The sequence below is a fragment of the Dinoponera quadriceps genome, unplaced genomic scaffold, assembly GCF_001313825.1.
Source record: "Dinoponera quadriceps isolate SergipeBrazil2010 unplaced genomic scaffold, ASM131382v1 scaffold113, whole genome shotgun sequence".
NCBI classification, from domain to species: domain Eukaryota; kingdom Metazoa; phylum Arthropoda; class Insecta; order Hymenoptera; family Formicidae; genus Dinoponera; species Dinoponera quadriceps.
The window spans coordinates 289,513-316,519 of record NW_014554899.1 but is presented as its reverse complement, the minus strand read 5'-3'; the positions used below and the strand labels follow the sequence as shown (position 1 = coordinate 316,519).

The following is a 27,007-nucleotide window of genomic DNA, read 5'->3' as shown; positions in this document are numbered from 1 at the left end:
TGTGTGTATATATATATATATATATATATATATATATATATGTATGTATATATGTCTACGTAAAGAATACACATGTGCATATACAGCGAATTAGTAGTGAGATTTGTAAGGAAGTCAGAGAGGAGCGCCATCATGTGATGATGATTTTCATTCTCGACCCCTCTCTCGTACGCGTTTACTCGCTTGCTTGACTTCTTTATTATCACCTATTACACGTCGTATCTATTATTTAGCGAAGAGAGATTCCGTCATGGATAAACATTAATCTAGTCATTGAATTTGAAATAAATATGAAAGAAAATGCATTTGATAAAAATAACAGCATATTCCTCGATCAAACGCAATAACAAAATCACAGCGATATCGTACATCCATTTCTAAATCCACATCTTAGGAGATAGAACAATTATTAGATTGCATTAAGAAACCATGGAAAACGTCTTAAATCTACAGTTTCGAGAAACATACGTTACGCGTTAAAGAGAGCTTTGCAACATGTGTAATATATATATTGCATCTTTCTTTTTTTTTTAAATATGAATTTAACAGAGACGACATCGATCACGACTTCTCTGTCTCCTTTTTATCATACATACGGGCCTTTCTTCTTTGATATAGATTTGGTAGCAAGTCGTGGACGCTGACAGTCTATAAGTATAATCAAACGCATTCGATCGCCTTAACATTATAGCCTAGAAAATAATCGCCTTTACAAACTAGTAAGAAAACCGAATAATCGTGTCGACACAGTGCGCGTGGCGCTTTGAATAAATAATATCTCGTATAAGTAAACACGTGGTCAACGTTTGGTCGCGCGCGATGTATCGAGCGATTCAGCTGAGTCGCCTTCAGCTTCGTCAGCGCGTGCAGTTACGATTGATGTAATCACGCAGCCTAAAAGCTTCCTCGGAGGGGGAGTTGAAAATGTCCTCGTGAACCTCGTCATAATTCGACGTTGGAACCGCCGCGACGAACGTATCGATTGAAGTAATCCGGCCGCCAGCATTTGCAGCTTCCCGGCACCAAGAACCAATCGTAATACAGTCGCACCTGAAAGGAGGAATAACGAAGAAATTCGTACAGAATAAAGTAACAAATCTGAAATCTCACGTTAAATGATACAAGATGAAATTATCGAAATCAGAGACCGACTCGTTATGTCACGTTAACATCTTGACGACGGATAAAATTTCGCCGAAAGTTTGCTAAAATTGTGCGCACGTGTCCAAAGGACTCTCATTTCCCATTGCCAACGCGTATTTGTACGAAAGCAAGATTTCTCGTTCTCCGTCATTAATGTATTAAGGTACGCGTAATTCTTTTACCCACACAGAAAAAACTCGATCCCTGCAACTGAAATTAAAACTCGGTCGAGACAACTGAGTTGAGTAATTGTATGGGCGGAAACTTCCTATAAGAATTTTTCTGTTCCTACAACGGAGTTTTTGTCCGGTCCCCAGGGAGCGGAAAATTCAATTACACCGACGGAATTATTTTTTCCATACAACTCTGTTTAACGGAACAATAAAGGCGATAAAAGTAGAGAAGGGAGCAAAATGAGGATGAGACATTGTGTGACATCGCGCGCTCACCTGGAAGCAGCCCATCTCGTCGACACCGTCGCAGTGCTGCTGAACGCTACCGTTGTTATTACGCGCCTCCCCCGTGCTCGCGCGTTTCTGCAGATATTGCTGGTAATTTTGAAAATCGTGGACCGGTGGCGGCGATCCGGAGATAGGTTCTCGCGCGGGACCGGTCCCAGGACCGGAGCTTTGATTCTCCTCTATGAACGTGTCCGGATAAAATATTTCTGCGACCAGCAGACTCGTCCATCTTGGTGACGATAAGCATCCCCCATCCAAGTAATGACATCTCGATTGCCTGCAACCATGTGTCTGACTGAAACGCGTTCAACTAGCTCACTAGCATAACTAATGCATAAAAATTACATTAATAAAAAAAATAAAAAAATAATATTTTCGTAATATCATGAATATATCTACCTCAACTTCGTTTTAAATTAATATCTATTATTTAGGTAATGAAATAAATATGTAGAAACATTTAATTAGTAATCTTGCTCGATAAACACTAAATTTATGAGTGACTCGTTGGACGCGCCACTGAAAATACGGCACCCAACGCTATAACAACCTTAAGAGCGTCAAGGTAGCATCAAAATGCCGACTTGAGTCAATTCAAGCTTCGACCTTTCGAGCTTGGCATTTAAACTTGGCTGACGCGCGGTAGTCGATGAGATCCAGTTGCGATCGATATCTTACATGCATCTGGTGAGTTCAATCGTTTGCGTGAAGTAACCTTCGTACGGTATCTGTACCACGTATCTCCAGACACCCTGGTAATTCTTGGCGAAAACGGGGGTGGCGTATTCGACCTTGGCCGGGCACGGTGTCGGTGGTCCCGTGTATTCCGTTTTCTCCTGCGACGGAACGCGTTCACCACGTCGATACTCGGACGTCGACGGCTCGTCCCGACGCTCGATAACCGACGCTGACGACGCGATCGGTTCGCCTTGAATCGCCTTGTATAACATGCACACTCTGCTCAACGAGAGAGAACAGTGTCGATTTACGGTCGATTCCTAATAATTAATTTGCGACACTCTGAATCGATGCGTTGGAGCTACAATACTCACACACCACCACCGTTTTCGCAAAACTTGCGGCCGTTTCGATTGGAATCCGTAGTCGAATCTGCCGGACTGGATCTCTTGCTTCTACCACGTTTCTCCTCCTCGTCTGTATCGACGCTGCGGAGAGACAGACTGTTAATTGATTTGATACGCGCGATTATACCAAAAATTAGCGTATCCACTAATCAAATATTAATTAAAGATCAATGTAATTTTTTTTCGTTTCTTCAGTCCTAAGAGAAAATTTGTCAGATAGCATGTACAGTCTACTCTACCGACTATGTCGTTTAATTAACATTTTAGTAATTCAAAGACGAAATTGACGGTCGAATTCGGAAAATTTTTAAACTTCGAGTCCCTTACGAATTCTGCGATAGCGGGTGCACTTTGGCAACCTTCGGCAACGAGTCGTCGGCCTTGAGGATCGGTAACGCTTTGCTGAGAAACTTGAGAGTGTGATTCTTTATCAATGCGCTGCGAAGAAAATTCATAAATAGTCGGTTTTCTTTTTAATCGCCGATCGTTGATCGCGAATTCTAAAATAAACATATGTGATTACTTACAAGGGATACGACGAGCCGTTTACATATTGTTTCATCGGATTCCGCGGAATGTAGCCTTTGTTCAAGTCGCCGCAGATATTATGTATCGAAACATACCCCTTTCCCTGCTTGCCGCTGTCTGAAACCCAAACGTCACGTTCGAACAGGCTGTTTTGTCAATGTAGTGGATAGTGAAAAAAGAAATATTTCGTGCTTTACGAGTAAATAATAAAACGTTCTAATATAATTTAATTCGAATTGTCTGTTTTCGTAGTTGTAGTTTTTCATCTAGATACCGAAGCATTCTTTGTCGCTGTCGATGTAGGGCGGCGGTCGAACCCGGGGTGGTTCCGCGTTCGGCGACTCGACGAACGCGTAGTAACCCTCCGGAGGCTCGTCCTTCCCCGCGGCTTCGTTGTCGTTGACGATCGGCTTGTTGTTATTTCTGAATCTCTCGTAATCCTCGGCGTAAGACGACGCGCACAAGAGTATCATCTGAAGCACACGCAGATCGCTTTCAGAGATTGTAAATATAAAAAAAATTACAATTAAAGTATAAAGGCATATGCTAAAATTGCGTAATTACATAACGCATGTGCACAAGGAAATCGAAAACAATCATGATTCGTGCGATAAAAAGATGTCTTTTATAATGGACACGCGACTGATCTACTTTCTTGCGCTTATACATTATGCACATTTGTCTGAATATGCCTTATCAAAGGTTAAAAAGAGCGAGCGCGTCTTTTCCCAACAATACACCGCATGTAGTATAATTAGGAGGTGGCTTTACCTCAAGTTCAAGACTAAATTAGTGGATGAACGATAATAAAAATTGCCAGTACTAATCTTCAGTTCTCTAGTTTGTCGTTCAACAATAGGCAAAATCGGTCGACTATCATTTTAAATCGTAGATTAGATTATTCAAAATTCAGTGAAAGCCATTCTGAGACCGCACACCGATGATTTCTGTTTCAACATCGGTAAATCGATATGATCGATGTGGTCGATGCGATCGACACAACCTATCGACGGCAAATTTAAAATGGTATAACTTCATGGCGTTGAGGCCATTATGGCGGACAGTGCGCGCATTTTACTCGTGTGCGGGCTTAGATTCTCGAATGGAAGAAGAAATTCCGGCCGACGGCGAGAGAGTCGAGCCTGTATGGAATTTGTGTGTGTGACGAGCAAACAGGTAACGGCTAATGAGCATTACGTTATACGTCGCGCCGCATCGACACACCGGTTGCAGTTGGAATGGTGTATCGCCTCGTAGTTACCGAAGTATGCGTTCGTGACGCTAACGGTATACGGTCCACGCTCTTCGCTGCGGGCCGCTCAGCCTATTTTATAACGCGCGCATTGAGTCGAGCGTTGTCCTACTAACCGAGGCGTTATACCGTTTCATCGACGAATTTCACACAACAGATTCCACGGTCGATTTTACTCATTCCACAAGTAATTTTACGATTAGTGATCAGCGCGCGCGCGCACGGCGGGACGCTGTCGAATATCGAGGCGTTCTGAATTTTCTAACGATTGAACGGAACTCCTCTTTATCGAGGACGCGATCGAATCCGCGTTAAGTTACGTTTCTTTCCAACACGAATCAACGACGATTGATAACTCAAATCTTTTTTAGTCGAAATGTCTATTGGGGATGTGCAAAAAAATCTTGGACAGCAATCGTATAATTTTTCTTTAGGGCGGAAACGTGAAAAGTGAGACATTTTTTCACGCAAGTTTTTTCAAATTAAAAAAATTTACACATTTCACGAGTTCACAGCCAGAGAAAAAGATTCATTTCCTCCGGGAGGTCAGGGGAGGGGCGGGGTAAATTTTATAATTTGAAAACATTTGGAAATGTTCAATTTTTATATTTCCGCCTTACGAAGAAATGCTTTGATTGCTGCCCTGCTATCTGAATCTTCTGTCGCAAGAATCAAACGAGAAATTTGTATAGAAGATTCCATTAATGTCCCATTCCCTAAGCATATCGGAAATCAAGAGTTTTGTGTTCGAATATTCGTATATCATGACTGGTAATTATTTGTTAGTCCGGCAACGATCCTCCAAATCAGCTGTCATGATGCACAGGTATTTTGAAATAATGTATCTGATTTGAAATTTTCAATGCCTAGGAAGATTTACTATATCGAGAATAGGATTGCGTTAATGGAATCTTCCATACGCTAATATCAGCCAATTAATAATTACATATAGAAACAAGTAGAAAGTGTTAACGAGACATAAGAGCGTCTCTCACATGACGAAACTGGCGACAACAAATGTTTTTCCACAAGCGAACAAGTCCCTATGGTTGTAAACCTTGCACAAATTATTACCGCTATGCGGGGAATGCATGTGTGAATTAAATAAAAATACACGCATGCCGGCACGAATACCTGTAGCCCGATTTTCACGATAAGAATACCGTAATACCGTTACCGTTGTTCGCGCTTTCAATTTTTCGCCGGGTATCGAGCGCGCCACTTATACCGACGTTTACGAGTTCAACGATAATAGAAGAAGAATAACGAACGAATTGACTCTCGTAACGCAGCGCATTTGATGGTATTCGAAGGAGACTTTTCACGGTAGATATCCTTCCCGTTGCCCGCGTCAAGTGGACGTCCGTCCTACTTTCTTGCGGTAGATCCGAGCGTTAGGAAGCGCCGATACAGTTACGAAGACGGTGACGTCTCCAAACCGGTATCAGGAGACAGAAACGGTAGACTCGATTCATTTAGCGCGCCGCGATCGTGCTTACGGAACTTCCCACTTAATGCAGAATTAATTCCTCAATTATGTCGAAATTCCGTACACTCCATGTCGCATTCTGACGTTGCAGAAACCGGACTTTCGGAAAACTACTATATACGGATCCGATCGTGGAAGAAACATCGCGGAAAGAAGGAGAAAAGCGAGCTGAGAAATATTAAGATATCTTAAGTACGAGTACACGGCATCTCTGACACTGAAACATCTAATAGACGTCTCGGGACGTCTTTCAGATATGCGTGTGCCTCGGAGAACATTTCTATGTTTGTGCTGAAGTGTTTTCAGGCGGAAAGAAAAGCAGAAGTTTAATCAGAACGATATATCCGTTAGTTGTCACGCAAAAAGTAAGCGATAGTTAGTACACATCTCGAAATCGTAGCAATAAAGAATACTCGTGACTTACGACAAAAGTGCGAAATTCCATGGCGCGTTTGTCGAATCCGACGTGAGCAAAGAGAGAAGGAAACACGTGCGCTTTTCGCGAGAGATCGTTGTGAATCCACCGAACTTTCCTCGAGAATTATCTCGCGAAGCCAGTCTTCTGGCCTCTCTACCAGCCGACGGTCATTGTAAAACTGAATTTCTCACCATCCTGTAGCGTAGAACAGCTCGATAGGCCGCTCACCTGCCCGCCTACCTTCACCTTGTCCGTGTACTTGACCGTCAGCGAGATGGAGGTGCGAGGAGGAAGAACCGTGCTTTGATATTTGAAGTTCCTGTCTCCGCCGCAGTCATGTCAAATTACTATGTCAAAAGCGAAAAATTCCAAAATACCTTTTCGTTTTTAAATTTTACGTCGAAATCGACTATCTTTTTCGCGTGACCACCGATAATGCAAAGTGGGCCATTTTTTCGCTTAGTGAATTAATTCATATTATTTTGACATTATGATATTATCTCGAGACAAAGGTTCACATAATCATCTCTTGTTTCTATGTGGGCACAATTAGAGAGATTAGAAATCTTAATTCGTTCAACCCGAAATGATGGGGACTAAATCGAATTTCACACATTGTTCTCTTGTAACATTATTTTATTTTGTTTCTCGCTTCAACCGATATTTTTAATCAAATTGTCTCAAGAAGAACTAATTCTAGGTTCCTGGATTTATATATTTATGTTTTCTTATATTCTACTAATAATTTCTTACGTAAATAAAAGACGTTTCATAGTATCTAAGGAGACTGGTATTAGGCGCGGATTTGTAAAGATAATTATTATAAATTAGTTAACTGTTGGCATGAGTTGTGAACGAATAGTTCGTTAAAATTGGTTCGAGCATAGTGTATTTTATGGGGTAACGCGTGTATTTATGCGAAACTCTACGATATGAAATATTATATGCATAAAGACAAATGTATTTTTCTCGGAGAGTTATATACGTTCAGTCGCGAATGGTTAAATCGAGTTACATGATCGAGATAGGAGGGGAAAGACTTAACGCGAACGAGTCGTTAGTAAGTGACATTCAACTCCATCTCGTCTTTGTGATAGATGTTCACGTCCTTCAGCATCATGTTTGGTCCGTCGTAGTGGAAGTTGAGGACGGGCCTGTCCAACGGGAATCCGAGAGGCTTGTTGTCGAATTTATAGTTGCCGAAGACGCGGGACATGTAAGGCACGGTCTCACCCTCGAGCGGATTCACGTACACAAACATGGTAAAGGGCATGCCCTCCTTCTTGCCCTTGGGCAACAGAAGACGTTCCGGGAAACCGTAGAGGCGTTCCACGTAGGGCAGAGACTCCATGCCGTCCAAGCTGTTCAGCACCTTCTTGTAGAACACCTCGCTCGGCTCCGGGTCGGGAATAGTGAAGTAGCAATCTTGACTGTGACGCACAATCTTGTTGGCACCGGCGTTCACTGCGTGTGAAACGAAGAAAAAAGAATTAGATAAGCGGAATAGGATTGAAATCGGGTTATATAAGGGTTCGTTCGTTGATATTTAATTACTCTCTAAATTTTTTGGAGTGCAATGTCTTTCGAAAGAAGTGAAAATTTATTCGAATGGAAATACTCGAATGAAAATACACTCAGAATCATAAGTTAACTCAAATTCAGGGTGACTTCCATCAAACTTTGATTAAGTTAATACTGAAGCGAGAAGATCAGTCAGTCTCAGAAAGTAAGACTAATTTAAATTCTACTGGGAGAAAGATTGAGTTTGTACTAACAGTCGACTATAAAGTTGTCCATCTCGTAGAAATATTTGAAGTTCTCGACGAAGTCCATCGGTTTGTGATGAATGTCGTACTTCGGACCGAGGAAGATACGCACGACGGCTTTCATAGCCTTGTCGGCGTTGATAGCGAAGTGGAAGCTGAAGGGTTTGTGATTGAGACGATACTGACGAATCTTAATCAGCGTGCTCTCGGCTTCCTTTGCATCGTCGAACATCAGGCCGTTGTTAATCGAGGCGTCGAATTGGTCGAAGTAGGTGATCAGCTTGTCTACGACGAACGACTCGATCTTCAGTTCGGGATAGACAACCTCGTTTTTGTTATACGGTTTTTGATGCAGCTTGTACCTAGAAGCCAAATAAGTTAGGATTGTTGAGACCGAAATAACGAAGTGCACTCAATGAAAAACACGTTTTCCTCGACAAACTTATTGATTGCAACATCTAGCCCTCAGCAAATTTGTATTTTTCAATGAACTTCGGAATGCGTTCGGTATCCGCAAAAATTGATCGCAATCGAAAAATTTGGATTTACGGTGTTTCCTCGTAAGAATCGCTAAAAGACAAATTTTTGTTAAGCATGAGTACCTGTCGTAGAACAAATCGAATATTTTCTGGTAAATACGGTAGAAAGCGGGGTCCCTCATGGCGATGCTGAAGTACTCGAGTGCGCTTGGAACAATTTGGTGGGTCGTCGACGGCTCCAAGTTGTAGCCGAGGATCTTCTTCGCGAGAAAGTCGATGTTGCCGTAGTACTCATAGTTGTAGGAGTCCGCATTGCCCTCGACTATGTTGCCGACCATGTTGAGACCCCCGGGCGTGTAGATGTTGAACATCTTGTTGTTCATATCCTTGATATATTCGGAATCGATGGACGCGAGGATTCGAGACTCAAACTCGCTTACGTCCTGTGAGAACGAGAAAAGATATTTTCATTAAAATTGTCGTAAGATCCATTCTCGCTAAAAGCGTGGAACGAATTTAGATCGACTTTGCTAACGCGGAATAGCAAAAAAAGAAGTTTCCGGTACAATTGAGATCAATCATCGCACCTTTATGTACTTTTGCTTGTAATGCGGGAACTTGCTGAAGTATCCTCTCTGCGGGAATGGCAGCCCGTTGTGGTAGGTCATCGTCGGGTAGTATCCAACGAAGAATTGCCCGTTCCAATCAAAGTCCTCGACTTTACCGATGTCGTTAGACAATCGTTCCAAGTAGTAACGCATCAGCAACAGTTTGTGACCGTATAAATACGTTTCGCCACGGAACTTTTGCAATCCGACCTCCTCGCTCTTCAACCAGACTGGATTCTCCTTCCGGAAGTAGAAATAGTAGGTATTCAAGCCAATGTCCTCGGTGAAGTAGTTGAGCTTGTGCTCGACATCGTACTCGCGCGACAAATACCACCCGGAATAATTCGCCGGGATGGTGTAGGTGTTGTAGCCGCTGAATTTCTTCGAGTCTGCGTTGAACGTTAAAATTAACGTTAAAATTATTCAAACGATACAAAGCTGAAGAAGAGAATCAAGTTGCCAAGCCGCGCCTAATTTCACCGTTCAGACTTTTGCTGACTTGTACGGAAGTTTTAGAAATTTTGAAACAGAATTATATCTCAAGAATCCTATTCTTCGGATTTTTCTTACATCACATGTCAAGATAAATCGGTTTACTTCACGCGTCAATTAGTTCGATCGTTGCTCACCGAGTTTGCCGAAGAGTTTCGCGTGATGCGCCTTCTCGAGCACCTCAGAGTTGTAGAATGCATACGGATACATCTCGTAAGGCGGTGGTAACTGGATGAATTTGGTGTCTGCGCGACAAATAACGGCCGTGTACAGGGTGTCAAAGAACTGCATTTCGTTTACGTGAATGCGCGCCCAGAGCGCGGTTTTGTAGAAAGTGTCGAAGTCCTTGGCATAGTAGAACATACGAAACAGGGCTTCTTGTTCCTTCTGGAGCTTCGGATAGTACGAGGAGAATATCTCGCCGCGAGGGAGCATACCATACTTATACAGGTAGAGGAAATCCTTCACCACGGTCTATGAAATTATGCAAAATCGGCGTTAAACGATCGATCGGTTTGTGCTGTGAAATATCTAAAATGAGATTAAAACTGTTTTATCGTAATGGAAATATCCTGCTAAAGAAAATCAAACGCTTCGATTGTCAACGCAATGAGAAACACGTAAAAATGCAGACGAATTAAAACACAATAAATTAATTTAACGTACGTAAGTAAAAAAATTTATACTCAGAGGACCGTTACGAGCTTGATTTCTATTTTAACGTGTACAAAGAAAAAAAGATTGGATGAATTAACATGACAATGAACGAGTCAACAACGTTTTCGTTAAAGGAAACAGAATTTCTGGTCCTTATGAAGCAAATTTGGTTTTTAGAGTCAGAAATTCTATTTCCTTCAATGAATACACGTTTGGTTCGTTTATTATCATTATCGTTAACCCAACCTCTTTGTTCCCCGTGAAAATGCAACAGTGTCTTGTTATTTCGTGCCAATTAAAACGTAAACATTTACCGTGTTAGTGTAAGAATCGATGTTAGCTTCGATATTGTACGACTGGCCTTCCTCGTACAGGCTGGGGTTTATGAGGGATGGTTGCTTGTAGTAGTACAACAGATTGTAGATCTTTTTCTGCTTGAGGAGAAAGTCCTTGTCGGCGATTTTCGGGGTGTGGTGGTCCGCCGCTACCAGAGCGAGGCAGACGGCCGCGACGACGGCCAATACCGCCATCCACTTCATTTTTCCAATTTTCCGTTGAGCCGTAGAGTAGTCTTAGCTTGAGAGACAGATTCTGTGCGACGCACCGACGACGGAACATGCACTTTTATACACTTCCATCGAACGCGCAATCCGTATCAAACCGATAGGGTCACGGGGGCGCCGAGCGAATCGTATTTCGATATCGGATCGGTAGGCTTTTTGCTCTCGTTTAAATCCACCACCGCCGGTATTCGGTGTTGTTCCAATGAATCATTGTTTATGGATGCGATTGCAGATGTTCACTATTGTTTGTTCATTATCAATTGTTTGTCCGTTCAGTATAATGTCTGAGATGAATTCGGTAATTGAGAAATCGATAAATTGCTACGATGCGTCTGACGACAGATGAAGCGGTAATTCCCTGAAATAACAGCGCATGTAACGAGTATCCCGTTCGAATTTTTCAACACATAGAAAAAATGAAGAGAGTAGTGATCGGAAAGAATGTTAATACATTGCCAATCATATAAGTTACATCTTATCAAACTTAGAAAGCTATGTATTTCGTGAACGGTGCGCAGTAAAATATTTTGACACCTGAATTTTCACGATTCTTGCATAATAATCAGATCAATAGTGAACGTGATGACAAATAACATCAAATAATATGTTAAATCAAAGCCAATATATAATAAAATGTAACAGCAAAACTAATCATTTTTCTTCAGAATCATTAAAGGGATTAGGTTGATCGGACAACAACAAGGAAAAAAAAATTATCCTATTGGTTGGCAAATGTTAATACGATTATCTTGTATATTATATTGATGACATTCGTAGCCTCGCTTCGTGTCATGCCCCCGACGAAAGATAACGCCGTTCATCGAACGAGAATTGTCGATACATTTTCGCACGAGAGGTCATCGCAAGGATGTTATCTTCAGAGACACTTAATCGCAATCGATCAGGAATATATTTGCGTAAGCGTTTCATGCGGTAGAATCATGTTTACAGCAACTAATGCGCTCGTCAGCTAAATTGTTTAATTTGTCTTTTAGCAGGCGATACTGTGGAACTTCATTACGACTATAAATGTAAATATTCGCGTTTATCGGCCGCGACTTTTGACTTACATTCAAATTATAAATATGTCTTATCATTTACTACGTGATAATTTATTTTTGATCTCTACAGTTCTCAGTTATAATGATATTTCGAAATGGTGCTAGATTTCAAAGTTATATATATTGAGTCGATTTTGAGTGAGTAGGAAATAAAATTATTAATTATTACTGAATCTGTAGAACTTTTATAGATTATGGTATATTTACAAGTTTTCAGATCTTTTCCTTCGAAAACTAAAGAAATGAGTAATTTCTTCATGTACTGAGATTTTATCAGGTAATCAAAAATGTTCTGACATTCATCCAGTTTACGAATTTGCGAATCACTTTTAAAAGAGCAGCGCTAATCAAACTCAAAGGCATTCTGTTTCTATACAATAATGCATATGACACGTGTGATCTGTGACAATATTCATATTCTTGGGTAGAAACTTCTTACGCATCCTCTTTATTCTACTGACTCTATTTTTAAGCCTAGACAATCATCTGTGAAATCAACAGTTCAGAAACAGAAGAACTATGAAAGAAACATTGGAAAGTTTCTTTACCATCAAAGATCGTAACTTTTGCAAAAATGATATTAATAAACTTATTTTCCATTAGGAAAAAGTTTTTACATGCGTAACTATTTTGATGAATAAATTGGTTTCTTTTTACATTTTTGCATTTTTTGTCATAAAAAAACGCCAGAACTTTTTTGGTTATCTAACAATGACCAGATTTCATACTGTTGCACATCACAATTGTACTGACCTTTGAAATTTTGTTTGAATTTTGGACATTGCTCTTCAGCAACTGATTTTACATACTAATTATTATTACTGCTACAATTATTATTACTACTTAATTATTTATTACGTAATAATCATACACTTATACACGCATTCCAATTAAATATCACTGCGAAAATATTAATATTTAATAAGTGCATTCGTTGCATGTGCGTGTGACTATAATACGATCGATGGGTTGGGCGGCGTGAAAAATAGCAAACGACAGATCGGTAGTGAACAGCTGTGAGTTAAGATGATAAAAAAGTGCGCATATCGCGACTTATTAAGTCTGCCGTCTGACAGTTCGATAATTAATAATTCTCGAAGGGTTGTTTACGTGACCCGTGATAAATGCTCGCCGTACTTTGCAGCTTTGTTGTGACTAGAAAGCCATAGCGTAATCGTTTTTCTTTTTCCGAAGACAATAGGTAATCATCAACATATTATGTAGAAATAAGTCGATTCATAAGAAAAGAAGATGATAGGCTGAATTACACACACAGTCGAGTGGGTATTGCAATAATCTCATTTTTATTCATAGAAAGCTGCTACGAGGGTGGTCCCTGAAGTACCCGACCTGACCTAGAGATAGCGGTAGTTGTTTGAAAAATATCACTGTATTAGAAAGTACACAATCTATAAAGCATATGTTTCAAGTTTGAAGACGCCACGTTGTTTAGTATTTGTTTGGCAGCCATCAATAGTGAACGTTTTCAGTGAATTTGTGAAAATGGAGAAAATTGGTCATCGTTATGTGATACAATACTTATATTTGAAAGGCCTCAGCCCAACCAATATAAAAGCTGAACTGGATTCTACTCTGGGTGAGTCTGCTCCTTCGTTTACAACAGTAAAATATTGGGTAGCAGAGTTTAAACGAGGCCGTACGAGCTGCCAAGACGAGCATCGCAGTGGTCGACCAAATGAGGTGACGATTTCAGAAATGGTGAAGAAAATTCACAAAGCGGTACTGGATGATCGTCGACTGAAAGTGCACGAGCTAGCAGACATAGTAGGCATTTCAAAAAGTGCGGTACATCGCATATTATCTGAAAATTTGGACATGAGAAAGCTGTGTGCAAAATGGGTGCCGCGTTTGCTCACACTCGAGCAAAAACAGTGTCGTGAAGATGTTTCAATTGAGTGTTTAGCGAAGTTTCACAGCAACAAAGCAGAATTTTTGCGCCGTTTCATAACCATGGATGAAACATGGGTCCATCACTTCAAAGATTTTCCAACGATGAAGAAGTGATATCGGCACTTAATGGCTATTTTGAGGAGCAAGACAGTTCTTATTATAAAAAGGGTATCGAACTTATTGAACATCGCTGGGAAAAGTGTATAGAGCTGAAAGGAGATTATATTGAAAAATAAATACATTTTTTTCCAAAATTTTTGTGTTTTCTTTGTTGGGTCGGGTACTTCTAGGACCACCCTCAAAGTGGTTAATTGCGACACGACTACCCGGGTTGAAATCAGTTCACGCTTCTAAAGCGTTTGCCATTTAAGTGGTAGAATTTTTCAACCACACGGGAAATATTTATGTGCATTCATTGCTATTTTCTTTTATTTCATTATCGGAATTTTACAATATCCATATTTATGGCTCCGTTAAAAGGACTTGTTTGACACGTATTTATCTGCGTACAATTAAAAAAGCTCGTAAGTTCACTTATTTATCTCATATTGACACAGAGTATCATCGGCGAACGAACCATCGTGACCATCGAAATCGTCGCATCAACAAATTTCGAAACGAAGCGCGGCCAGCATACGAAAAAATGCGATCTCGACGATGATAAATAATGTAATAATATCAACATACTTGAGCTTATAAAATTATTATTTCTCTCTCATTTCTAACTTAGTTACATGACAACGCGTTTAATGTGTACTCTCGACTAATCCGTTTAAACCTTTTCCTTTCGAGTTTTGCCTCGCATTACGACGATCATCGTGACGAGAATAAAAGCAGAAAAATAATAGAATGTTAATAATAATATTAGCAGTAAATGTAAATATATAGGATGGGTGCAATGAGAATATTACACAAAATAAAACTTTCTGATGTTCGCTCTTGCGACGTAGAATCGAAAGAAGATTGATCGGAAATAGGAAAAAAACTCGACGTATGTGCGGAAAAAAGAAATTGACATCGCAATTATAAAGAATGTTTCGGAGAATTTATTTCAGGTGCAGTCCAAATGCATTACACAGAACACAACGGCGTGAAAAGACGACGCTGCTAGCGTACGCGCTTATCTTCTCTAATTCAGTGCAAGTGTGAATCGGTCTCTCATTCCGGCGATCGCGCGTATTGGACGCAAGCTGCAAGCGGGAAATAAAGCGTGTACGCAAAATATATCATCGTTTGTAAGACTGTAGCCGAAAGTAGAGAAAGAGAGAAAGAGAGAGAGAGAGAGAGAGATAGATAGAGAGAGCAGTCGAGAGACAAGAAGACACGATCGCCTGTTAGAAGTCAAAGATTGCAGGGAGATTTCTTTTATATTGTAAGGTTCAGTTCTTCGGCCAGTCTGTGATAGACCAGCACATCTTTCATATAGAAGTTGGGCACGGTGAAGTTGAAGTTGTTTACGGGTCTGTCAAGCGGGTATCCCATTGGGTGACCGTCCGCTACGCTCGGGCCCCAGACGGGAGAATCGATCTTGAAGGACTTGGTCTCGTCAAACGGCGTCACACAGACGAACATCTTGAGCGGGAAGCCCTCCTTCTTGCCCTTAGGAAGCACCAGGCGTTCGGGGAAACCGTACAGTTGTCCTGGGTAGGTGAATGGCTCGTCGTTCTCAATGGCTTTTACGATCTTCTTGTACAGGACCTCACTCGGCACCTCGTCCGGAACAACGTAGATCGACTCGTGGCTGTGGCGCTCGATCTTGTTGATACCGGATTTCACTGCAAGAAACAGCGGATAACAGCGGTCGGAGATTTGTTTCGACAGTAAGTTCGAGTCTCGTACGAAATACTTCGATAGCAGCGAGTCGATATTGATTGTTCGTTCATTCATGACGTTCCAAGTTGAGTGAAAGGGACGACTTCTTTGCAAAAATGTCGAGAGACAGAGTGAGTAAGAAATAGATTTTGTATATTGTACGCTTTGAAACTAGTTTGAAAACGATTAGAAAAAAAAATTATTAAGTCAATTATAATTCGAAGAGATTCGCTGCTGATCTTGGAACACCTTTTCGCGAAGGAAAAGATACACGCCGAAAACCGAGAAGCCTGACACTTACGGTCAACGATCCACTGGTCTACCTCCAAGAAGTTCATGTAATTCTCGCTTATGTCGAGCTCGTGGCCGTGAACGTCGTATTTCGGCGCGAAGAAGATGCGAATGACCGCCTTCGTGTTCTTGTCGCTGTTCACCGTGATGTGATAGGTGAAGGGCTTGTGGTTCAGACGCTGCTGACGCGCCTTGATCAACATCGACTGAGCTTTCTCGTGGCTCTGCACCGACACGGCGTTATTGATGAGCGAATCGAAGTGATCGAAGAAAGTCATCAGCTTATCGACGGTGACAGACTCGATCTTCACGCCCGGGAAGACGAGTTCCTTGTGCGTGTAACTCGGTAAGTTGGCCTTGTATCTGTGAGACAAAATTAGCTTCGTTATCGTTAGGATACGATTTTGCAGTGATTCCTGTTTAATGTACAAATTACTTTTTCCCAATAACTTGCTATTATGTGACGTTATTTTCTTCGTTCATGACGGTAACAGTAACGTGCACAATCGTTATTTTTACCATTACTTTTTGTGTGCAGAATATGTGTACATGGAACAATATATTTAATAAAATACCCAAGGCTCTCAAGATGTACAATCAGTGGGAAAGAAAAGAAGGCCAATAGGAGTCCACGCAGGTAAACGCTCACAAGGTTTACGATACAAAGATAATAGTAATTCAAAGTTTAGTTTACAAAATTATTTAGATATTCCGGTCGTAGACTCCGACCCTCTTCAGTAGCAATAACAATAACGACAACGAATTAATGAGCAATGGTAGAGACAAGTTATTTTGCTCAATGGATGACTTTAAAAAATTAATTTTCCCAAGCCTACGTTCGTTCGCCACGGTCGCATACCTCATCCAATAGTTGACGATGTTCTTGGCCATTCCGAAGAACAGGGGATCCCTCATGCTGGTGCAGATGAAATGGAGAGAGGTGGGCACGATGTGGTACTTGGTAGTCGATTGCGGGACGAAGCCGAGGATCATTCTGTACATGTATTCCAAGCTACCGTAGTATTCCTTTTTGACCGAATCGGCATTGCCTTGGATCGCGTTGCAAAGGTGATTGAGGCCCTCTGCGGTGTCGTAGATGTTGATATGTTTGCCATGTTTGTCGACGAGATAGCCGTTGTCGATGGCGTCGGCGATGCGGTTCTGGAAGTCTTGCAGAGCCTGTTGGAACATTGTCCGATCGTGAGTGCGTAATGTCGAACGGATCTTTTTGAATAAAGTAATTGCTAAAATTATAGAAATAAATAAACCGGAGCTTTTGCATGAGCTTTCGGTAATTGAACGTGAAATCATTGCACGTGAATATTTTAATAATAAAAATTCCTATTATCAACAATCCTCAATTTTTAATTTACACACACACACACACACACACACATACACACACACACACACACACACACACATATGCGTCAATAATGTAAAATAAAAAATTCTTCTATTTAAAAATACACAAATTATGAATTAATAGAGACGAAAAGCATTAGTAATTTTAGCTGAAATAAGAAGAGAGACGTTTAAGAGATGTCAAAGAAGCATTCGAGAGATACGATGGTATCAAATGTTCTTGAAAGATATATATATATATTGCCGAAATATTCTTTAGACTTTGACTTTGGTGCTTGATAATAAAGCGAAAGGACATGAAGATACCTCAACGTAATGATGATTATGAAGAGGAATCTTGGAATTGACAGGGCGTTGAATGAACGGTACTCCGTTGTGGGAATGCATCGTCGGGTAATAACCGGTGACGATGGGTCTAGTCACGTCGACATAATCGATCTCGCCGATGTCGTTAGACAGTCTTTCCAAATAATAGCGAGTGAGCATCTGCTTAAAATTGTATATGAACGATTCACCCCGGATGTGCTCGGGCATGTGGTATTCGACGCTGTTCATCCACCATGGGAAGTCGTGGTACGATAGGTAGAAGTAAGCGTTCAGGCCGACGTCCTCGATGTAGTAACTCAACTTCTGTTGTTCTGGTGTTTCATCCCTGACCACGTACCAGCCGCTGTAGTTGGCGGGAATGTAGTATGTGTCGACACCGCTAATCGTCTTCTTTATGCTCGCAGTACCTGCTGAATTATTTTTCGATCTTAGAAAAATATTTACATCTCGAGTTACATTTATTTACTTTCGTATAATTCAATCGTCAGCTTTGAACTTTTGTACGGTCAACGGGAATGGACGTGTTTAATACTCGTATTATTATTTCATCGTCCTTTTGACATTGTCGCGAGAGAACGTATACGGAGATCGGTTAGATCAGAAACCGGGATCGTCAACGATCGGTGTAGATATTGAAAAAAAAACCGGCAAAGTTCTGGTTCAAGATTTTCGACAGAGGTTGAGCTGTTATTGTTCGCTCCTACCGATACTAACTTGTGTCACCCATCGCGACATGATAGGCCTTGTGCAAGACGTCCTCGTTGAAGAAGAAGTTCGGGAGGACTTCGTACAATGGCGGCACACGGAGGTCGTTGGTGTCTGGACGGTGCATCACGGCATTGATCAACGCGTAAACGAACGTGTGCTCGTTCACGTGGAATCGCGCCCACACGGCTGTGTTGTAGAAGGTGTCGAAGTCCTTGGCGGTGTACAAGACGCGGAACAGACAGATCATCTCGTCATAATGCTGGCGGTATATCACGGAGAACACATCTCCACGTGGGAGCATTCCGTGCTTCCATCGCTGCAGGAACTCGGTCACTATCGCCTGGAACAACGACGAGTGTCAAACTCCTTCATCAAACCGTCGAATCGAAATCGAAGCTGACTTCATGATTCCAAATTGGCACAGACGGCCGAACGGTTGAGAAGCTTCTTACATTTCATCAAGAGAAACGAGAAAGCGAGTTCAAGTTAACGTGGTATCCCCACGGTATTACTCGCAATGTTCGTTTTGATACATATTAGAGGTCTACGATAGGTAGACCTGGACTAATGCGCAATATAATTAAGTTATTAATAGTTTCGTAACAGATGAATTTCAAAGACTTTGAGTATCGTCTGTGAAGCGTGTAATACCTGGTCGTTGTAGGAAGAGATGTTGTCTTCGACGCTGAAGGATCGCGCCTTCTGGTAGAGCTCTGGATGATAGACGGTCGGCTGGTCAATGTGCCAAAAGAGCTCGTAGATGCTCTTCTGCTTGGTCAGGTACTGCTTAGTGGCGGTGTGTGTGGGCACCTGCGTGGCGTGAGCCAGGCAGGCCGCCGCCAAGATCAACGCAACCGCTTTCATCCTTGTGTGTTGTTTGATGTACGAAGGATCGGCCGGCACAGTGGCCGAATCAGTTTATATACCTTCTGGACCGAAATCAATAAAAGAGATATGAAAAATGACGTGGTGAACAATCAGAAGCTGATGAGGCAACCCATCCACCGATAACCATTAATTTATCTCTCTTACTCTTTTCTCTCTTTCCCTCTCTCTTTCTCTCTTTCTTTCTTTCTTTTCCCCTCTTTGTCTAACTTGCAAGAATTATCGTCGCTGGTAATCGTGTGCACTTTGACATTATAGAAATCCGGGATACACGGCTCTTTCACATGTCTGTTACAGTTTATTTGGTTTCGCCCCGAGGAAGAATTCGCTCCTCGAAATATTCCGTTCGTACAAGTACGTTGATATCTTGGACATCCGCTAATGTGTAAGGCGAATGAGTTGCGCCCGAATTAAATGGAATTAGAATAAATTTTAAAATTAAATTTTAAAATTACACGGCATAATTCTTCTTGTAATACATTTAATTTAAATTTATAATTATTTTCATAATAACTATTCTATTCTCCAAAGATGATTTACTAATTAAGATTGAATTAAGATTGACGGATTTTTTTCTGATAATATGAAAAAACTAAGACTTGTGAACGTTTATCGAATAGCATTCGAGCAACTTTATATACTCAATCTTAGTATTATATATCGAACTTCTTATGCATTTTTATCAATTATTGATAACTGATTACAATTTTAATTGCACTCTACAGCGTTCGCACAGCGCGATAACGCAAGCGTACGTAAATAACATCGTGTAACTTTGATTAATTCAAATCGTAATTGTGACCTGTCACCTATTGCGATTATGTAATTTGTTATTCATCGTTATTATTCATACATTTTACTATTTTTGGACGAGTGGAATCTTTTAATCAAACAAGATAAATTGAATTAATATCAGCTTGTAAGATAAACATATAAAAATCTTGTTTCTAAATAATTTGGATGAACAATTCTGTTAAAGCAGATAAAGATTTACTATAAATTTTCTCCAAAATACCTATGCGCATTTATGACTGTATATGTCACTTTACGATAAGAAGGATCGATTCATGTACCTGTTCTTTGCACATATATGCATCAATACTGCAACTGCATTCCTTTTAAAATCCTGTTGTGTATTTTTTAAATTAATTTATTTTTCTCATCATTTTATGTATGTATCAATGTATTCAAATAAAGCTAATGAAAAACCGATATTTCTTGAAATGCTTCGTGTTTTTTATATAAGAATATTTTCAGAAAAATAAAATATATAATATCTCAGGCTGACGAGAAAATTATATTAAGTAAAAAAAAAGAAAATATTTTTTATTTAAAAATAAACGTTATCTTTAAATCTTTTAAATACTTCTATTTAGAAAATTTTCGTTCGACCCATTTTATATTTCCTTTAAAGACATAATGTAGTCATATAGACTAACTTAAGACTACAATAGTTGGATTTTGACGATATTAAAGAACCTCTTCATAAGTTCATTATTTACTGAAAAAAGAAACTTTCCTATAACTTTATTATATGCCGCTTGAGCTAATAAAGGTGCACACATTACATGGTAGAAGGTGGTATATAAATATTTAAATGTACATATATACATATATATCACTATGGATTTTACTATAAGCTGTAAATTTCCTATATATAATTATATCTTTAAAACAAAATGCTAAAAAATTCTAAGATTTTTGTATAAATTATATTCTTTATATTAATACTTAATTTCAGAACATTTTTATTATTAAAATCCTAAAAATGTGGTTTAAAAGAAATTAAAAATATAAATTAAAAATAGAGCATTAACCTTAACAATATGTGTAAAGTGTCATCTTTAGTTGCGAATATCTCAGCTTTCGAAGTTAATCGTTTTTTAACTTATATTGTTTTTGAATAGACGTGTAAATAGTATTTTCATCAATGTACAGCTAAAATTTAAAAGAGTTACTAAAAAAATAATTTGACGGACCAACTACTTTAAATAATACAATTAGGAATTGTAAATTTGATGATATATCATTTAACATCACAAATCTTTACTTACAATAGATAGATCTGTAGTTAAATCTAGTCCTGATAGAAATCCGCTTGCTTAAGGATGGAAGATAATTAACAGAAATATTGAATTTCTGCGATCAATTTGCTGTCAAAAATGCATCTGGCGATTATTTCATCAGCTATCGATATTACTAATCTGTCGAATGTATCTTATCGAAATCTGTCAAATTAATATTTAACATTTCGCTCATTGGGGGAATGTTACGAGTGACAAAAGCTGAAGAGTATTTAATTTTTGTCTTAATATATCTATTCTTCTACGTTTACATTTTTATGATACACAAAATTTTCCGTTATATCGCAGATTTCTCTCTCTCTCTCTCTCTCTCTCTCTTCTTCTTCTTTTTCTTCTTCTTCTTCTTCTTTAAGGATTGAATCGTAAATAATAAAAAACCTTGCTAGGTTTTCGACGTCGCTGATGAGCTCACATTTTTTATTCAACTTATTAAAACTTTACACGAGATTTCGTGTTTCTTAAGTTTCTCAAGCTGTTAAAATTCTAAATATCTTCCTCGCCTACAATTTCGTAACAATTTTCGAAAAAATGTGAAATCATTTTAATGACACAGCAGTAAATTAGTCGTATTATTAAGTCGTATTATTAAGTCGTATAAAATCGAATATTCGAGCGTCAGGAAGCCAAATGTGCCGATAAGTCGCCAAGATCGACATCGTGCGCAAATCGAAAGAATTCTCTCGCGTTATTTCGACACGCATAGGGATTCGTTAAGCGCACGCTGAATATGCCGGAATAAGGGCAAAGAAATGAACATTTACACGTAAGGTATTCTCTCAGTATTGTTTATTGAAAGAAACTTTGCGATTCGCGCATCGGTGTGGTGCAGCGGCGACAACTTCCGTTAAAGTGTTTTATCCAGATTGAATGGGGGAATCTCGAGCAAGTCAGCAGGTACAACTTAGTAGTGGGTCTTCTCGGCCTCCGTGTTGTGATAGATGAACACGTCGGTGTAATACATGTTGGGCGTGAAGAACTTCCACGGGTGCGTCGGTCGGTCGAGCGGGAAGCCCAACGACTTTCCGATCAGTATGTACTTGCCGAAGAACGGCAGTTCTATGTTCGTAATTTTGGCCTCGTCGATCGGGCTCAAGTAGAAGAACATCTTGTAGCGCATACCCTCGGGCTTGCCCTTAGGTAGGTAGAGACGCTCGGGGAAGCCGATGATCTTCTCGTAGTAGGTGAACGGCTCGCTGCCTTCGACGGCCTTCTCCAACTTCTTGTAGTACATATCGGCGGGCGTCATGTCGGGCATGGTGTAATAGGAGTCGGAGCTGCGGCGTTCAATGGTGTTGGCACCTTGTCTCACTGGAGGAAAAGAAAACGCATAGAGTCCAAGTTGCTCGTTGGATGCTTCAAAGTGAAATCTCACTTAAAATTAGTGAAAAGATTCACTTAAAGCGAAAACGCCCTCGCTCGAAGTCGCAGGAATAAATGTCTCACTCAAACTTAGAGCGATTTTACTACTTGAATTTCTAGGAGTAAAATCTCACTATGAAAACAAGTGAAAAGTATTTTCACTCGATGTCGTGAATGTTTCGCTAAGATCAGAGCGAATTCTGAGTCAGAATTTCTGACTACGTACGAGCGATTACTTTGATTGATCGGAGTGAATATGTGACGGTGGAGCACATCAGATTCACTCTTTAGTTTCGAGTGAAGATATTCACCGAATGGTTAGACTAGAATGGAGAATTCACCTTACGTGAGGGAAAAGTCACTTTCGTGTGGGATTTCACTCGAAGAAATTCAGAGAGAATTGAAAAATCAAACTTACGCGTCACGACGAAATTGTCGAGCTCGACGAAGTATTGGTAGTATTCGCGGAGGTAAGACGTGTCCTTCTCTTTGTGATGATGGTGGTCGAAAGCAGGTCCGAGGAAGATCTTGAGCGAGGCCTTGGTCTCCTTGTCGCTATTGATGTTGAAGTGGTAGGTAAACGGCTTGTAGTTGAGGCAGTAGCGGCGGGCCGTCAGGCGCAACTTCATCCCTTCCTTGAAACTCTCCACATCGATGGCGTTGTTGATGTAGGTGTCACAGTAGTCGAAGTACGTCTGCAGCTTGTCCATGCTCACGGATTCGAACTTGACGCCAGGGAAGATCAGCTCGCTCTGGGTGTAGTACGGCATATATTTCTTGTACCTGCGAACGGGAGACAGGTGTGAACGGAGCTCTCTACAATTGGGGACTTAGCAGTAGATAGGAGGGTCATTCGCGAACCTGAAGAAGTACGACATGATCCTCTTGTAGAGGCGGTAGAATCCTGGGTCTCTCATGCTGGTGCAGTAGGTTTGGAGGGCGCTGGGTATCACCTTGTTCTTTTCCTTGTAGTCGAAATTGAAGCCGAGGATGTCGCGGGCGAGGGCGTCATACATGCCGTAGAAGCGCCGGTTGCACGAATTCACGTTACCTTCGATCAAGTTGGCGAGGATGTTCAGGCCTTCGGGGGTGTAGATGTTGACCTGTTTGCCGGTCTTGTCGTGTACGTAACCGAGGTCGATGGCGTTCATGATGCGCATCTCCAAAGTTTCGATCTCCTACGGAGGAAAGATTCGCGTGAGGTAGTGGATAGATGAAGCGGACGAACGAGCTTACCTTCAGGTACTTATACTTGTAGAAAGGTACGTTAGAGTAGCGTGGCCGTTGCGGCATCGCGATACCGTTGTTGTACATTAGAGTGGAGTAGTAGCCGGGATAGAAGGGTTTGTTCCAGTCGAAGTTTTCGACGTAGCCGAGGTCGTTGGAGACGCGTTCCAAGATGTAACGAGCGTACATCTGTTGGTGCTGGTAGTAGTAGAACTGGCCTCGGAAGTTCTTCGGTAGGTCGAATTCGTTCATGTCGAGCCAGAACGGGAAAACCTGACGGGAATAGTAATAGTAGGTGTTCCAGCTGTAGTCCTCCATGAGGTAGTCCATTTTGTACTCGTCGTCCAAATAGGGCTTGACGAAGTTGCCGGAGTAGTTGGCGTGGATCACGTAGTTGTCGTAGTTGTCCATGCCGGTCGTGCTGATACCTGTTCCATTGGCGTAAGGAGGGAAGAGAACGAATGAAGAAGTCGGTCCTCGAACGTTTTGCGAACGCAAATTTCGAGCCGGGATACGTCTTACCGCGAGTCATTTTGATGCGATGAGCCTCCTGGATGACGTTGCTGTCGAAGTACAGGTTGGGATAGGTCTCATAGGGTGCGGGTACCCTCATGTACTTGCAGTCGGGGCGGTAGAAGACCGCGACAGTGAAGGCCGAAGTGAAGACACCGTCGTTGAGGTGAAGACGAGCCCAGCAGGCGGTTTTGTAGAAGGTCTGGAAGTCCTTGGCGCAGTAAAAGAGCTTGAAGAGGATCTTCACTTCCTCGCGGTGTTCCTCGTAGTACGGCGAGAAGATCGCGTCGCGTTGGAGCATGCCCTGTCTGTAGAAGTACAGGAACTCCTGGGCAATCGCCTGCAAAGAAACGAAGAGGAGATTAATCGGCGGAATTAACGAGCTAGTAGAGAAGTTAAGGAAGCTGAAAAAGAGACGGAGAATCTAGATAATAGAAGAAAGCGAGAAGTTCAATCTCGTTATTAATCTTTGGAAGTAAATATTTCCAAGTATTTGTAACGGATCAAGCCTTCAAGAAGCATTCTTGGCGGTACTTTGTCGCGTTAAAAGTGAAATTTAGGGCACCTTGTCCTTGTACAAGTCGATGTTGTTCTCGATGTCATAGTTGCGGCCGATCTCGTAGAACTCGGTGTCGGTGAGGGTGTTCTGCTTGACGAAGAACAATAGCTCGTAGATCTTCTTCTGCTTGTGCAGGAAGTCCATGTCGGCGGTCTTACCGGAGATGTGCATCGCGTCCGACGCACATAGCGCCGCGAGCGCCAGCAACAGCAGTTCCTTCAGCATCTCGTTCAGCCTTCGACGGTCTTTCCTCGGTCTTCAGCGACTACCTCTGCGAGTCGACAGAGGCGGAGGATAGCTGGCTGATGTATGACCCAGGCCAGCTTTTATACCGGTGAAAACCGTGCGATTTCATCCTAATCGGGCTGGCCTTAACCCCGCCGACCTGTCCAGGTTCCGCCCGTTTTCTCCTCTTCGTTATCTGCTCCGGGTGCGTCGCACCTTCCGAATACACCCCCGCTCGCTCGCACAAGTCATCGCGAGAAAACGAAAAAACTGTAATTCCACGGCGGTTTTGCAAGCGTGAGATAAGCGGAGACCTCACGTTATACTTTCTTCCTCTCTCTTGTTTTGTGCGTTTATTCCATAAAATAATTCCATTGCCGATGTCTCATCGCAGTATGTCGCAAAATTGTACAAATAACTTCGCCTATGTATCAATTTGCATATACCGAGTCGAGCTCTTCTTGACTTGAGAACAAAGACTCGCCAGATGTTGCTTTAATAATCGAAAAGTCGATGAATAATTACTTGGCGCGATATTTTATACTTTACGATAGAAATATTCTTCTCAGTTGTTTGTTGATTTGATTCTATAAACGTCTAAGGCGATCCTAAAATTTGTGAGGGTAACGATGTGAGTAGTTATACATCGGTGTGCACCCGTGAAAATTTAGAAGTAATAATCAATATCCTAGACTAAGTGGAAGATCCTTGATAGAGATTATTACGTTTACATTTCATTAGCTCTTATCTCCGGCATTCTCCACGTTTTCGTTTCGGCTCGACAATTACCGCGATAACGAATCGTAATTAAGATTACAATACTTATATGCACGTTATAAGAAATTCAGCGAAATTCATGCTCGTAAACATGATTGCATTAACAATAAAAAGAGTATTTATTTTTATTACAGATATAAAATACACATCGTTTATATGTGTAAATACGAATTTAAACTGCCGTTGCCACACCGTCCATTATCGAGTTGATAGAGTCGTTTTTTAGATTTATTTTTCAGGTTCAAGCGAGTCAAATATATGAACACAGATGTTTGACGAATCAGCGACACGTGCCAATTTATCGTGTGGCTGGTCTTTTAGGGTTTATCATGTTTATTCGACATTCGTTAAGATTCGGTAACTGTCGAGCGATTTAAACCGCCAAATAACAAAATTGGCTCGATAACGCTTGCAATACGTAAATAATTTCATTGCAATCCGAACAAAACACAAACGGCAGAGCAACAGATTGCGTGCGTTTGTATTTTTCCACTATTATTCATAGTGTGGATCTGTTATTGATAATATAGCCGGATAAGTGATTTTACGTAAAATGATAAATCGAAGATTTGCAGAATGAAATATTTTTTATACGGACCTTTGCTCCTTTTTTGAGCAAATTTTTAATCTTGAAAATTGAAAAAATAATATTTTCATCGCTTTTAAACTTTTATATATATTAGGTTGGTGCATATGAAATGTCGGATTCTTAAGTGATTGTATAAAACTGTATATCTTTCTTCAAAAGCTGTTTATTCAATCAAAGTATGCTCCATTCGCTTCAATACACTTCTCCCAACGAGATTTTAAAGCGTAGATGCCTGTCTTAAAAAAATTTTGGTCTTTAGAATTAATAAACTCTGATATCGAGTTTTTTAGACTGTCTTCATTTTCATGGTGTTTGCCTCTTAAAAACAGCTCTAAATGCTTGAAAAAATGAAAATCGGTCGGCGAGAGATCCG

The 27,007-nt window shown here is 40.8% G+C and overlaps 4 protein-coding genes and 1 long non-coding RNA gene across 7 annotated transcripts; 1 reads left to right on the top strand and 4 right to left on the bottom strand.

Annotated features, from left to right (window-relative positions):
- Positions 1-36: 36 nt before the first annotated feature.
- Positions 37-3,886, bottom strand: LOC106742433. The gene is made up of 8 exons (XM_014615361.1): positions 3,869-3,886; positions 3,492-3,690; positions 3,217-3,334; positions 3,017-3,127; positions 2,657-2,770; positions 2,283-2,561; positions 1,593-1,881; positions 37-1,050 (listed from the first exon to the last, which is right to left on the bottom strand). The coding sequence occupies exons 1-8, from the start codon at positions 3,884-3,886 to the stop codon at positions 943-945; spliced, it is 1,236 nt and encodes a 411-aa protein (XP_014470847.1). The 3' UTR covers positions 37-942.
- A 3,108-nt stretch (positions 3,887-6,994) lies between these two features.
- Positions 6,995-10,990, bottom strand: LOC106742619 (arylphorin subunit alpha-like). Its single transcript, XM_014615761.1, has 6 exons — positions 10,693-10,990; positions 9,859-10,195; positions 9,209-9,618; positions 8,745-9,064; positions 8,152-8,504; positions 6,995-7,840 (listed from the first exon to the last, which is right to left on the bottom strand). Exons 1-6 carry the CDS (start codon positions 10,915-10,917, stop codon positions 7,434-7,436), a joined length of 2,052 nt encoding a protein of 683 aa, XP_014471247.1. The 5' UTR covers positions 10,918-10,990; the 3' UTR covers positions 6,995-7,433.
- Positions 10,991-14,369: 3,379 nt separating this feature from the next.
- LOC106742631 (hexamerin-like) lies at positions 14,370-19,868 on the bottom strand. Of its 3 annotated transcripts, XM_014615787.1 has the most exons (7): positions 19,449-19,867; positions 19,068-19,345; positions 18,423-18,756; positions 17,688-18,118; positions 16,876-17,195; positions 16,027-16,379; positions 14,370-15,688 (listed from the first exon to the last, which is right to left on the bottom strand). In XM_014615787.1, exons 2-7 carry the CDS (start codon positions 19,278-19,280, stop codon positions 15,279-15,281), a joined length of 2,061 nt encoding a protein of 686 aa, XP_014471273.1. In that variant the 5' UTR covers positions 19,281-19,345; positions 19,449-19,867; the 3' UTR covers positions 14,370-15,278. The 3 variants fall into 3 exon arrangements, with proteins under 3 accessions (XP_014471273.1, XP_014471274.1, XP_014471272.1); XM_014615788.1 differs by having other exon boundaries at positions 17,688-18,115; positions 19,068-19,868; XM_014615786.1 differs by having other exon boundaries at positions 19,068-19,867.
- On the top strand, positions 16,275-16,939 carry LOC106742635. The gene is made up of 3 exons (XR_001374287.1): positions 16,275-16,362; positions 16,555-16,653; positions 16,848-16,939. It is a non-coding gene; the product is annotated as an uncharacterized LOC106742635 (long non-coding RNA).
- Positions 19,869-22,286: 2,418 nt separating the features above from the next.
- Positions 22,287-25,268, bottom strand: LOC106742632 (hexamerin-like). Its single transcript, XM_014615789.1, has 6 exons — positions 25,050-25,268; positions 24,494-24,824; positions 23,981-24,399; positions 23,606-23,922; positions 23,163-23,527; positions 22,287-22,693 (listed from the first exon to the last, which is right to left on the bottom strand). Exons 1-6 carry the CDS (start codon positions 25,266-25,268, stop codon positions 22,287-22,289), a joined length of 2,058 nt encoding a protein of 685 aa, XP_014471275.1.
- Positions 25,269-27,007: the final 1,739 nt, after the last annotated feature.

What these genes read in the sequence shown, in the direction of transcription:
- LOC106742433 (XM_014615361.1), bottom strand. An exon ending in CAGCGACAAAGAATGCTTCG is followed by an intron (nt 3,335 to 3,491) that starts GTATCTAGATGA and finishes TTTGGGTTTCAG; the next exon opens with ACAGCGGCAAGCAGGGAAAG. An exon ending in ACGAGATGGGCTGCTTCCAG is followed by an intron (nt 1,051 to 1,592) that starts GTGAGCGCGCGA and finishes TCCTCCTTTCAG; the next exon opens with GTGCGACTGTATTACGATTG.
- LOC106742619 (XM_014615761.1), bottom strand. Translation starts at nt 10,917, where the DNA reads ATGAAGTGGATGGCGGTATTGGCCGTCGTCGCGGCCGTCTGCCTCGCT. An exon ending in TCGATTCTTACACTAACACG is followed by an intron (nt 10,196 to 10,692) that starts GTAAATGTTTAC and finishes ATAATTTCATAG; the next exon opens with ACCGTGGTGAAGGATTTCCT. An exon ending in ACAAGCAAAAGTACATAAAG is followed by an intron (nt 9,065 to 9,208) that starts GTGCGATGATTG and finishes TCGTTCTCACAG; the next exon opens with GACGTAAGCGAGTTTGAGTC.
- LOC106742631 (XM_014615786.1), bottom strand. Translation starts at nt 19,280, where the DNA reads ATGAAAGCGGTTGCGTTGATCTTGGCGGCGGCCTGCCTGGCTCACGCC. An exon ending in ATAATCATCATTACGTTGAG is followed by an intron (nt 17,196 to 17,687) that starts GTATCTTCATGT and finishes ATGTTCCAACAG; the next exon opens with GCTCTGCAAGACTTCCAGAA. An exon ending in ATCGTCAACTATTGGATGAG is followed by an intron (nt 16,380 to 16,875) that starts GTATGCGACCGT and finishes TTTGTCTCACAG; the next exon opens with ATACAAGGCCAACTTACCGA.
- LOC106742632 (XM_014615789.1), bottom strand. Translation starts at nt 25,268, where the DNA reads ATGCTGAAGGAACTGCTGTTGCTGGCGCTCGCGGCGCTATGTGCGTCG. An exon ending in TCGCATCAAAATGACTCGCG is followed by an intron (nt 24,400 to 24,493) that starts GTAAGACGTATC and finishes CCAATGGAACAG; the next exon opens with GTATCAGCACGACCGGCATG. An exon ending in ATCATGTCGTACTTCTTCAG is followed by an intron (nt 23,528 to 23,605) that starts GTTCGCGAATGA and finishes TCCCGTTCGCAG; the next exon opens with GTACAAGAAATATATGCCGT.